A 12758-nucleotide genomic window follows, 5' to 3' on the forward strand; every position below is an offset into this window, starting at 1 on the left:
AAAGAAAGCAGATTATAATAAATCCGAATTCACCCTGATGAAAGAAAGCAGATTATAATAAATCCGAATTCACCCTGATGAAAGAAAGCAGATTATAATAAATCCGAATTCACCCTGATGAAAGAAAGCAGATTATAATAAATCCGAATTCACCCTGATGAAAGAAAGCAGATTATAATAAATCCGAATTCACCCTGATGAAAGAAAGCAGATTATAATAAATCCGAATTCACCCTGATGAAAGAAAGCAGATTATAATAAATCCGAATTCACCCTGATGAAAGAAAGCAGATTATAATAAATCCGAATTTACCCTGATGAAAGAAAGCAGATTATAATAAATCCGAATTCACCCTGATGAAAGAAAGCAGATTATAATAAATCCGAATTCACCCTGATGAAAGAAAGCAGATTATAATAAATCCGAATTCACCCTGATGAAAGAAAGCAGATTATAATAAATCCGAATTCACCCTGATGAAAGAAAGCAGATTATAATAAATCCGAATTCACCCTGATGAAAGGAAGCAGATTATAATAAATCCGAATTTACCCTGATGAAAGAAAGCAGATTATAATAAATCCGAATTCACCCTGATGAAAGAAAGCAGATTATAATAAATCCGAATTCACCCTGATGAAAGAAAGCAGATTATAATAAATCCGAATTCACCCTGATGAAAGAAAGCAGATTATAATAAATCCGAATTCACCCTGATGAAAGAAAGCAGATTATAATAAATCCGATTTTTTTTTTCTTTCAGAAAATGTTCCCGTTCTGCTGGAAGCGCAACAAAGGCACGCTGCGTAGGGGCAGATAGTGAGCATGGTGCTGTACCGGCCATGGCGGCCCCTCGGCCTGTGGGCGGCGTGCGTGCTGTGCGCGGCGTGGCTCGCGGGGCCCTGCGCGCCCTACCTGCTGCTGCTGCCGGACGACCTGCCCGCGGGCCGCGAGGTGTTCGACGCCTCCGTGTACAAGCTGGGCTCGGAGCGGCACTACAAGATCAACTCTCGGCGCACCGCCAACTTCGTGCACCACATCTTCCGCGTGGATCGCGACAAGGGCACGGTGTCCCTCAGGAAGCGCCTTCGCTGCGACGGCGTACTGTATCCCAACCTCTTCACCCTCTACATCGAATCGACATCGAATAGAATACGAGACATAGATTACTATAGCCTCCCTCTTAGGATACTGATAACCGGCTACGACTGCGGGTACGGAAACGATCCGAACAAGGCCTACGCGGAAGAAGCCCTCGAGCGCGACCAAGATAATTTCGATAATGACCGTTTGGACGATGAGTCGAACGAAGATTCTTCCGAGTACGACAGCGTCGAATACTTCCACAGAGACAAGAGAGACATCTCGTTCGTCGCTCCGGAAGGAACGGACGTCCGGCTGCTGGAGGACGAAGAATACGAAGCGCGCCTACGTTCCAGATGGACCAGACATACGTACGGTCGCAGAAATTACGATTTAAAGCGAACCAAGAGGGAATCCTTCGACGATGAAGCCTACTACTCGTTTCAGATGGCTCACCTCAGGAAGAGTAGGAGAAAAAGGAACTATTCCTTCGACATGGCGATACACACAAAGCTGTCGGTAGCGAAACAATGGATCTCGGAGACTTACGCGAGCTTTTCTATTCCCACCGCCGATAAGTGGAATCAGATCTGCTTGAGGAAATCTCAATTTATCAATTCGTTGACGGCTTTCTTGCCGAGGACGATACAAGTCCACTGCAAGGTGTACTTCTTGTACGTGGACGACGAGCGGTTCTCCATAGAGTCGACGCAAGGCGACTTGGTCGCCAGCGAGGACGTCTGCATACAGGAGCAGTTGTGGAAGGTGACGGTGCTGTTCGGCTACAAGTGCGACCGGCAGGACATCGTGGACACGGAGCACCGCCTGAAGATCGTGTACCACCACCAGGAGCTCAACGACACGGACATCGCCCGCCGCGTGCGGAGGGAGCTGCGGAACCAGTCCCCCTTCTTCGAGCAGGCGCTGTACGTGGCGTCGGTCGCCGAGGAGCAAGACCCCGGGACCCTGGTCACCACCGTCAGGGCGAGGTCAGTACCTGCTTTTACTCCACCGCCAATTCCTACCAAAATAACAAAGTGCTTTCAATGCCCTGCGCCCTAGCATCCGCTGATCGTCAAAAGGCTTTTCCAGAACACCGTAACATTTTTTTTTAAATTACCTAACGTCCTTTTTCAATACAAGAACGGTATTTTAAGCAAAAAATTCACCAAAAAAAGTCAAATTTCACCTGGATTTAAAGAATATTAAGTTGCGATTTATCGTATATTTTACCTTAAAGTAATTTTAATACCGTCGCTACCGTAGTTGTTCGCATATAGCGCCTTGATTGCCTAAGTATAACACACACGGTCTCATATCGCGCATATACGCCTGCGAGACAGAATAATACCGATTTCCTCTGATGACCGTTGAACATGTTGTCACTATTTGCGTATTCTATTCAAGGTTTGCGGTGGCCTTCAGTTATGCTGCTTGATACAAATTTGCATTTTGACGTCCACATCGTTGTATGCAAGTGAATAAATAATTTGGTCTGCCGAGTCATTGAACGCTTCTAAATTTCACACATGTTACATTATGTTGTTACACATCGCTCACTCCTTTCAAGAACGTCATAAATCAAAAATCATCAATTTTCAGTTGTGCGTGTTTTCGGAATGCCTAGAAGATGTACCATATCCCAGCAAAAGAGGCATATTTTTAACTTAATATTTACCCGCTACAGGGCAGAACGTGTTATTTTTGCATTTTGAAGAAAAGGTATTGTTAAATTATTTTTTTAATTATACTATATATTTTTCAAATTGAGAAAAAACCTTCAGGTTTTACCTAAAAAGATATGTTGCACAGTAAAAAGTTCAGTAAGTGGCTTGATATTTATTTTTAATACATTGTATTATATTTTTAAACTTTAAAAACGTTCTCCTGAAAAATCAAGTTTTTTGATTTATGACGTTCTTGAAAGGAGTGAGCGACATGTAATATTGGCATATCGTCACATCTGACGAGAAGGACCAATGTGCAGAAACTACATTTTTGTAGAATAAGAGCATAAAATTAAAGAATAAGAGATATACAGCATTATATCTGTTTGTTTTTTTTTGTTAAAATAAATATTTTAGTACACGTAACATGAACCATCTTCTTCTACCCCTTATCCAGTTGTGGGATTCAGCCGGTTTGCACCGGTTCTGGCGAAGCGGTGCTTAATTTTTTTATAGTTTGCCGAACTGGTCTTTAACCCTTTGTAACATTACTTTTAATAGACTTTTAAATCTGTACCTACTATTATAATTGGAGCATTCTCAGTTGTTATGTGAATGTTCCGTTTATGTGCAGAATATAAAACAAATAATGAATAAATGAAAAACTATGTTTTTATAGGGAGGGGGGTAGGGGTAGTACCCAAAGAGCGAACCGGTTCTTGAAATTGTTGAATCCCATCACTGCCCTTATCTGCACCCTACGGTGCATAGGGCACTGCATCGTGTTGACGCAGTGTTATCGTGATCGTTACTCCCGTGAAGGCAAGGTGATTCAAAACTTCAACTAACATACGAAAGAATCTAACCCACAATTGTACTCGGGTGGTTTGATCACTGGGGAATATTGGGATATTACTGGATTGTATAAAAGTGAGGGTTTGGGGATGAACTCGCTTACAATGCATAGTTTCGTCTCTCGGCCCGCGAATATAGAGATTCCCACCGGAAAGGTAGACAGGGCATTAGTTTTTTCACGCCAGGATCATAAATTTACTGGGGCGGGAATTATTTTGGCGCGTTTATCCGCTGGCGACGGACGCCATTCCGCTGTTACACACTTTAATAAAGTTTTTGATTTATAACACGTGGGCTTACTGCTCGGTCCCTTTGTTCTCTAGAACCTTCTAGCGACCTTTGGTAAAAAAAGGTGCTATAAAAAGTTACATTTATTTCACGAGAAACGCGACAAATATGAAATGTGTTTTATACACGAACTGTTTTATTTTTAAGTAGGCATTTTGGTTTGAACAGCTTTTGGTAGAATTTACGTCTTTTATCAGGGATATAAAGGGTCCGCCAAATAACTTATTTTTTTTGAAAATGCTATAAGTGCTATCGAGTGTAGCTTCGGCTGTGTGGCACGTAGCGCCGTCCTGTTGAAACCAAATGTTGCCAATATCCTCCTCTTCAATTTTTGTGAACAAAAATCCGTTCAACATGGCCCGATAACGATCGCCATTGACTGTAACGGCCACTCCTTGCTCATTTTCAAAGAAAAATGGCCCAATTATGCCTCTGGACCAAAATCCGCACCAAACAGTGACTCGTTTTGGGTGTACCGGCTTTTCAATGTATGCGTGCGGGTTTTCTGTGCCCCAAATACGACAATTTTGCTTGTTTACATACCCGCCAAGATCAAAATGAGCTTCATCCGAAAAGATGATTTTTTTGGCAAAATCGGCATCTTCTGTAAGTCGATCGCAGGCCCACTCAGCGAAGCGAAAACGCATTGGATGGTCAGTTGGCTTCAACTCCTGAACCAATTGGACTTTGTATGGCGTCATACCAAGGTCTTTATGCAAAATTCGTCTCAATGATGTCTCCGAAATGTTCAATTGTTGAGAACGACGGTGAATTGATGTTGATGGCGCTTCACGCACACTTTCTGCCACAACATCGATATTCTCGGGTGTACGCACTGTTTTTGGCTTTTCACGCTTTGGTTTATCGATGAGGATGCCAGTTTCTTTCACTTTTTTCACAAGATAACGAACATACGGAGCTGACGGTGCTTCTCTTCTTCCAAAAACCGTACGCAATTTTCGCACACATTCTGCAACATTACCATGATTTTCAAAGTAATGTCGCAATATTTCCCAGCGTTGTTCAAGCGTATACACAACCATATTCGCTCAGCGGAAGGATAAAACTAATTATCTGTCAAATCAGACATGAGCTAAGTGTTACCATTCACGAAATAAGCACTAGTTGAAAAAAAAAACTTTAGATGGCGGACCCTATATATACGTAGTACGAATATTTGGTTTATTTTTTATTTCTTTATATCGTATAATATTACAGTAAAACCTCGATATAACGGGAGGAGGCGATGTACGTCAAAGCCAAAAGTCCGTTATATAAAAATCTTCTTCCAACCCTTATCCGCACTACAATGGTGCATAGGGCACTGCCAGTGTTATCTTGATCGTTAACACACGAAGCAAAGGTGATCAGATCACCGCTTCCGGTACCAACCAGTTCGTGGTAATATTGAATAAATATAACAATGAAAAAACCACTTAACTTTATTTGACCCCCCCTGCGAATCGAACCCGGGACCTCCAGTACGGTAGCCGAGCGTACTGGCCATTACAATACGAAGGTGGACAAATTTAGTTGTATTATTTAAATCTGAAACAATAACTTGGTGTTTTTCCATTTTATTTTTAAAATATAGTGTTTTAGTATTGATCAGTCTTGAAAAATAAGCTGTTAGCTTCGAAACCGGTAGACATTATAATTAAGTTATCATCAAATATTTATAGTGATTTTAAAACAAATTTACGTTTTGATTATAAACTTTATAGTTTATATTTAGACCTGAGGATAGAAGCACAGCTTCCGAAACTAGTCTTCATAATAAAATAAACTCAAGTGGTAGAAAACAAGTGTTTTTTCTTTTACAATTAAATAGTATCCCATCAAATCATTCATTTTGGATCCCCGAGTAGGTTCTATTTTATATATCGCTCACTCCTTTCAAGAACGTCATAAATCAAAAAACTTGATTTTTCAGGAGAACGTTTTTAATGTTTAAAAATAAAATACAATGTATTAAAAATAAATATCAAGCCACTTATTGAACTTTTTACTGTGCAACAGATCTTTTATGTAAAATCTGAAGGTTTTTTCTCCATTTGAAAAATATGTAGTATATTTAAAAAAATAATTAAACAATACCTTTTCTTCAAAATGCAAAAATAACACTTCTGCCCTGTAGCGGGTAAATATTAAGTTAAAAATATGCCTCTTTTGCTGGGATATGGTACATTTTCTGGGCATTCCGCAAACATGCACAACTGAAAATTGACGATTTTTTTATTTGTGACGTTCTTGAAAGGAGTGAGTGATATGTCAGGCAGCTGGTTAATTTGGGTATAGGCAATACATATATCGTAAGGACCTTACTCCAAAATTGGTTGTGTTTATCGGCTCCGCGTGTATTTGATTAATTTAATATTTTGTGATTTAGGGACCCCGAGAACAGCCCCGTGACGTACTCGATGACGAGCCTGCTGGACTCGCGCTCGCAAGGCCTGTTCGGGGTGGACTCGCGGCTGGGCACCGTGAGCACGCTGGCGCGCCTGGACCGCGAGCAGGTGGACGTGCACTACTTCTGCATCACGGCCGTGGACGACAGCTTCCCGCCGCGCTCGGGCACCACCACCCTCCAGGTACACCCGCCACTGCACTCCTCCGCTCCCAGCAGCACGAAGTCTGGCTGGAGACCAGCTCATCGAGAGTTTCAAGTACTTAAATGGCAGTAACTGAAAATGGCAGCCTTCAAAAGGAACTGGGAGTGCGATCAGGACTCGCAGGGTCCACATTTAACAGTATGAAGGCAGCTGGAGATCGGATCTATACTCGGCGAAGACCAAGTGCCGCCCATACAATGCCTGCATTGCTCCTATTATCTTATACGGCGGTGAAACATAGCACCTTACAAGGGCCCAGAGCAGCCGTGTACTTAGCTTTGAGATTAGTTGTCTGCAAAGAATTTTAGGCGCACGGTGTAGAATTTTAAATGTTCAAAATCTTAAATCTCCTAAAGTTATTCACTGATTGCTTCGAAATTCTGACACGATTTCGCAATAAAATACAATCATACTTTTAGTATGCTATGAAAGTGCTATCTGTTGAACCTAATAGCAACGCGCACAATACTAAGTATTGCTCATGGCGGACAGTGTGCTTATTGACGGTTGCTTTCACCTTCAATGTTTTGATTTTTATAATATTTCCTAGAACATAGTGTTAATTGAGAAAAACACAACATCAATTTATTTACATAAATATTTTTAATTTTTTTTTTTTGTATTTTAGTACCTTTCCATTGTGTTGATTGAAAATGCTTTTCATGTAGGTTAACGTATTGGATTGCAACGATCATACCCCGGTATTTGAGCTCCAAGAGTATGAAGCTTCTGTCAGGGAAGGAGCCAGTCAAGGATCTACCATCATCACTCTCAAGGCTACAGACCAGGACTTTGGGAAAAATGCTGAGGTAAATATTAATTACAGTGTTTACATCACTACCATCTATATCCTATTAAATGTCCCGCTCAGACGGTCCGATTCACTGAATGTAATAGCAGAGACATAATAATGGCGTTTCTTACAGCACACAAATTGAAAACAGCAATATATTTAAGACAAAGTTCAGGGCTGTAGAATCGGTATTATATTTCCTCGTGTCCCCGACTATTAATAGTATGAAGGCACCAGTGTCCAGAATTGACAATTGACACTCCTTAAAAATGTAATTGATTTATAGAAAAACAAAATATGCATGTACCCTTTAAACAAATAACAAGTAAACAAAACAAATACAATATATTTCAAAGTCTCAAACCTTGTCAAGTCGTTCACCAATTGCTTTAAGATTTTGTTACAACGATAGGTTTTTTACCTAGGACTTTTTTTATCTGTTAGATGTAATGCTATACATGCAATACTTAACGTTGCTCATGGCGGATAGAGTGCTTCTAGACAGCTTCATTCAGTATTTTGAATGTTTTGGATTACATTATCATTTAATATATCGCTCACTCCTTTCAAGAACGTCTTAAATCAAAAATCATTAATTATCAGTTGCAATAATTAAAGAAAACACTTCGTTTTTTACCACTTGAGTTTTATTATAGACTACATGTTTCAGAAGCTAAACTTCCATCATTCAGGTCTGTATAATAACTAAAATATAAAATATAAAATTGTTCTATAAATAAGGATAGGGGAAAGTATGGGAAGGGGTTAGTCAAGGAACGGAGTTTGAAAACAAAGGAAAAATTGAAAGCAATGGCGAAGAATTTTGAAACAATATATTATTTAATAAATTATTATTAGAATTCAGGTTTTTTTGTATTTCTAAATTTTCAAGATAATTCATAATTAGGCCTTTATATGGAACAAGGTGTAATAATTTTAATTTATGGGAGTGAAATGAGTGATTAGTATCTATTATATGATTTGCAAATTCCGAAAAATAATTACTAACAAGACCGCTTTGATGTTCTTTACTTCTAATCTTTAAATTTCTCGCAGTTTGGCCAATATATTTTGTATCACAATCTCCACACGAAATTTCATAAACACCACTTTTTTGTAATAAATCAATTTTAGATTTTGAGTTATCGAGGATTTTATGTAAATTATTATTTGTATAATATGCAGGTTGGATACGTAAGGGTAAGATTTTCGAAATATTTTTAGTTATTGAACCCGTACTTTCCCCTATCCTTATTTATAGAACAATTTTATATTTTATATTTTAGTTATTATACAGACCTGAATGATGGAAGTTTTGCTTCTGAAACATGTAGTCTATAATAAAACTCAAGTGGTAAAAAACGAAGTGTTTTCTTTAATTATTGTAACATGTCTTACCACAAAGTTAATGCCGAAACAATAAATAAAATTATCAGTTGTGTATGTTTTCAGAATGCCCAGAAAATGTACTATATCCCAGCAAAAGAGGCATATTTGTAACTTAATATTTACCCGCTACAGGGCAGAAAGTGTTGTTTTTGCACAAGAAATGGTATTGTTTAATTATTTTTAAAATGTACTTCATATTTTTCAAATGGAGAAAAAACCTTCAGGTTTTACCTAAAAAGATCTGTTGCACAGTAAAAAGTTCAATTTATTTTAGTATTTAGGCTAGAAATTTATTTTTAATACATTGTTTTATATTTTCAAACTTTAAAAACGTGCTCCTGAAAAATCATGTTTTTTGATTTATGACCTTCTTGAAAGGAGTGAGCGATGTGTCATTTGTAGTAGTTGAGAATATAACATTAGATTTATGTACGCAGGTTGAATATTCTATTGAATCTGTGACATCAGAAGGCAACCTAAGTTCTGCGGAGGAAGATATTGCTGCGTTCAGAATGGATCAAAAAACCGGAATTCTGTCTACGAGGTCTCAGCTGGACCGAGAGAGAGCGTCCAAATATTCCATCGTCGTTCTTGCCTCGGATCAAGCTAGCCCGGTCACGGACAGAAGAACGGCCAGGTATGTGTGAATACAACCAAACTGTTAGCCACACTCGCAACAATGTATTGTCTAATTCGCATGTTTTGGTTTCAGCGCCACCGTTATCGTCAGAGTTCTGGATGATAATGACAACTACCCCCAGTTCAGCGAGAGAACCTACACGGTGTCCGTGAACGAGGACATGAACCTTGCGCATAACCCCACCATAGCGCATATACGGTGGGCACCTCAACCTGACACTATCAAATATTTCTCAGTTCATTTTTATTTTTATTCAATTACTAATCTGGTGTTTTCCGATGGAAACCGCCCACTTGAACAATGCACTTTCATTTATTTACGCTACATGCCCGCCTGCGTGGTGTCAGCATGCTCGGCTACCCTGGTTCTGGAGGTCCCGGGTTCGATTCCCAAGAGGGGGGGCTTAGTAAATATAAGTGACTTCTTCACTCTACTATTTATTTAGTATTACCCTGGACTGTACCTGAAGCAGAGGGCTGATCACCTTTCCTTCGTGTGTTAATGATCAAGATAATACTGCGTTTATATGGTACAGTGCTATATGCACCATTTGGGTGCGGATAATGTACGAAGAATATTGCTCCTATCCTTCTTTTCCTTTTATAATACCTGCTATTCCTCCTCCATTTCCTTTCCCATGTCCTGGTGATTTCCTTCACCCCACTGCATCTGCATGACAACAAACATATTCCGCTTTTATATCTGACAATTTGGAGCTCACGACCATATAATCATAAACCTTGGTATAACGAGGATCTAGTTAAGAAAGTGTCGTTCTATTACGGTGCCCAATGCACCACTCAGGTGAGGTCAGGGTCCAGCAGAGACAGGATAATTTATTTTCACCTCAATATGGTTAGTACATATTACATGCCCGCGCACTTATCAAAGACTAGAAGAAATGTGTATTTGATTACGCATTTTTATGGATTGTTGCGCGGTATGATCGATAATCCTGAAATTATCTGGAACATTGGTCTGTATGTTCCCGATAGTTACCTAAGACAGCGTCGACATAGATTGTTTCACATTCCTATACACAGGACCAACCTGCCGATGGTTGTGCCTGTAGGAAGAGCTACTGCTATGTTGAACAATATCTCATTGGATATTGATCTGTTCCATGTGTCTGAAGGAGTTTTCCGAAGTGGGATTCTTCTACACCTTTAGCAATAGTTCTTGCATATATTTGATTTTAATGTATACAATTAAAAAATTTTATAGTTTGCAATGTATGTATTCATTGAAATAAATAAATTGAATTGAAATTGAAATATTTCATTGAACAAATTTCAGGGCAACTGACGCTGATCTAGGTGCCAATGCTGCGATAAGATACGCGATCATCGGTGGCAACACTCAGTTACAGTTCTCTATCGACAGCCTGAGCGGTGATGTGTCCCTCGTCAAACCCCTGGATTACGAGCTGATGCGTAATTACAGGCTCGTCATAAGGGCGCAAGGTGCGTACGCGTGGGATCGCAATCTCCACCTCATACAGAGTTAATGCTTTTATGTTTTCAATATAAATTTCCTTACATTTTCAACATCAGAACTATGGGTTCACATGTCGCTCACTCCTTTCAAGAACTTCATAAATCAAAAATCGTTAATTTTCAGTTGTGCGTGTTTTCGGAATGCCCAGAAAATGTACTATATCTCAGCAAAAGCGGCATATTTTTAACTTAATATTTACCCGCTACAGGGCAGAAAGTGTTGTTTTTGCATTTTGAAGAAAAGGTATTATTTAATTATTTTTTTAAAATATATTAAATATTTTTGATATGGAGAAAAAACCTTCAGATGTTACCTAAAAAGATCTGTTGCACAGTAAAAAGTTAAATAAGTGGCTTGATATTTATTTTTAATACATTGTATTATATTTTTAAACTTCAAAAATGTTCTGAAAATTTTTAAAAAAGTTTTTTGATTTATGACGTTCTTGAAAGGAGTAGCGATGTATCTTTTTTTTGTGAATTATTATTTTATTGGGTAACTTACCCTTTTAACACGTTGACTGCCACAGGAATTTTCAGAATTCCGGTCTAAAAAGCCAATTATTTTTACAAATATTATTTTACTTCTGGATTTTTAATAAATTTTCTGTTCATATATGCCAGCATTGATTTTTGTTATCTTCCCAGAATCTATCCATATTAGCCCTGATATACTAGGCAATTTATCGTAGCTGAATGAATATGGCAAGTAAACACACTACGAGATAACTCATAGTCGGCGTCCTAGCAAAGAACGCGATCCTAGAGTTATCTCGTAGTTGGCAGTCAACGTGTTAATAAATAGTTAATAGTCAAAGTATATTTCAAAGAATCTACATATCCAAGAATTGAGCACTAAAAACTCCTTTACTAAATATTTGAAGCACCAACTTTACGATTTTCGATTTTTATAATCTACAAAATAACCTCGGTATAAAATCACTTTACATACATTATATTAAAACTATATTATAACGTCCACTTATTTCGAAGTAAACAGCTTCTTCCTCTAGACTTATTAATACTAAAAACAACTATTTACATGAAATATTTGTCAGTTAGCAGAGCTTGGTTGAATATGGCCATTTTTTTATTATTTACCTACCCGATCTCTACTCTATTTGTTAATAGCTTTTACTAAAACAATAATTAGTCTTGAGGAAGAATCTATTTGCTTGTAAACCTGTCCACATTATAATTTTATAATAAAATCTATTTTATTAGTTGTGAGAATTCTTATCGCTGTAAACTTTGACTGTAAAGTCAGCCTCCGTACTGCACGGTCAGCACGCTCTGCTCCATACTGGAGGTCCAGGGTTCGATTCCCAGATGGGGGGGTCAAATAAATACAAGTGATTTTTCACTCTAATATTTATTCAATATTTCCCTCGACTTACACCTGAAGCGGAGGGCTGATCACTTTTCCTTCATGGTTTAACGATCAAGATAACACTGTTTTATTTATAACACGGTGCCCTATGCACCATCGGTTGCGGATAACGGTTTGAAGAAGTAAGCTTTGAGTAATTAATTTTATGTAAGATGTTTTACTGGCATGGAATATTGATGCAGTTTTCCAGTATTGCACACCTTTACCCATTATATATAAAGTAGATAGATTATACAATTTGCACTTAATTAAATTGATTTTGTTCAGATGGTGGCAGTCCTTCCCGTTCCAATACAACTCAACTCCTGGTGAATGTGAAGGACGTGAATGACAATGCTCCGAGATTCTACACCTCCCTCTTCCAAGAAGCCGTCAGCGAGAGTGTTCCCTCCGGCTACAGCATCGTCAGGGTGAGGCCTTCACTAAACTCCTATACTGCCTCCTATACTGATTACTCTGTGACCCATACAATCTTCTTCTCCATCTTATTCCTCAGTACTGAGGGTTGTGACCCCTGTGGAAGCAATGACTCTTCGGGAGTTAT

General features: G+C 38.7%; 1 protein-coding gene across 3 annotated transcripts in view; it reads left to right on the plus strand.

The window, feature by feature from the left end:
• Positions 1-769: 769 nt before the first annotated feature.
• The window catches only part of LOC148299677 (protocadherin-like wing polarity protein stan), a 36791-nt gene continuing 24802 nt past the window's right edge, over positions 770-12758 (plus strand). For all 3 annotated transcript variants that reach the window (XR_015839047.1, XM_088275818.1, XM_088275819.1), the window contains exons 1-7: positions 770-2073; positions 6284-6485; positions 7175-7315; positions 9126-9325; positions 9401-9526; positions 10625-10791; positions 12482-12624. Coding sequence is in view for 2 of the 3 variants with exons in the window: in XM_088275818.1 (XP_088131944.1) it covers positions 827-2073; positions 6284-6485; positions 7175-7315; positions 9126-9325; positions 9401-9526; positions 10625-10791; positions 12482-12624 (2226 nt within the window). In the remaining variant the exon portion in view is untranslated. The remainder of the gene's footprint in view (positions 2074-6283; positions 6486-7174; positions 7316-9125; positions 9326-9400; positions 9527-10624; positions 10792-12481; positions 12625-12758) is intronic.

Source organism: Brachycentrus maculatus, unplaced genomic scaffold, assembly GCF_059751285.1.
Source record: "Brachycentrus maculatus isolate JH-2025_06_01 unplaced genomic scaffold, ASM5975128v1 h1tg000999l, whole genome shotgun sequence".
In the NCBI taxonomy this organism is placed as follows: Eukaryota; Metazoa; Arthropoda; class Insecta; order Trichoptera; family Brachycentridae; genus Brachycentrus; species Brachycentrus maculatus.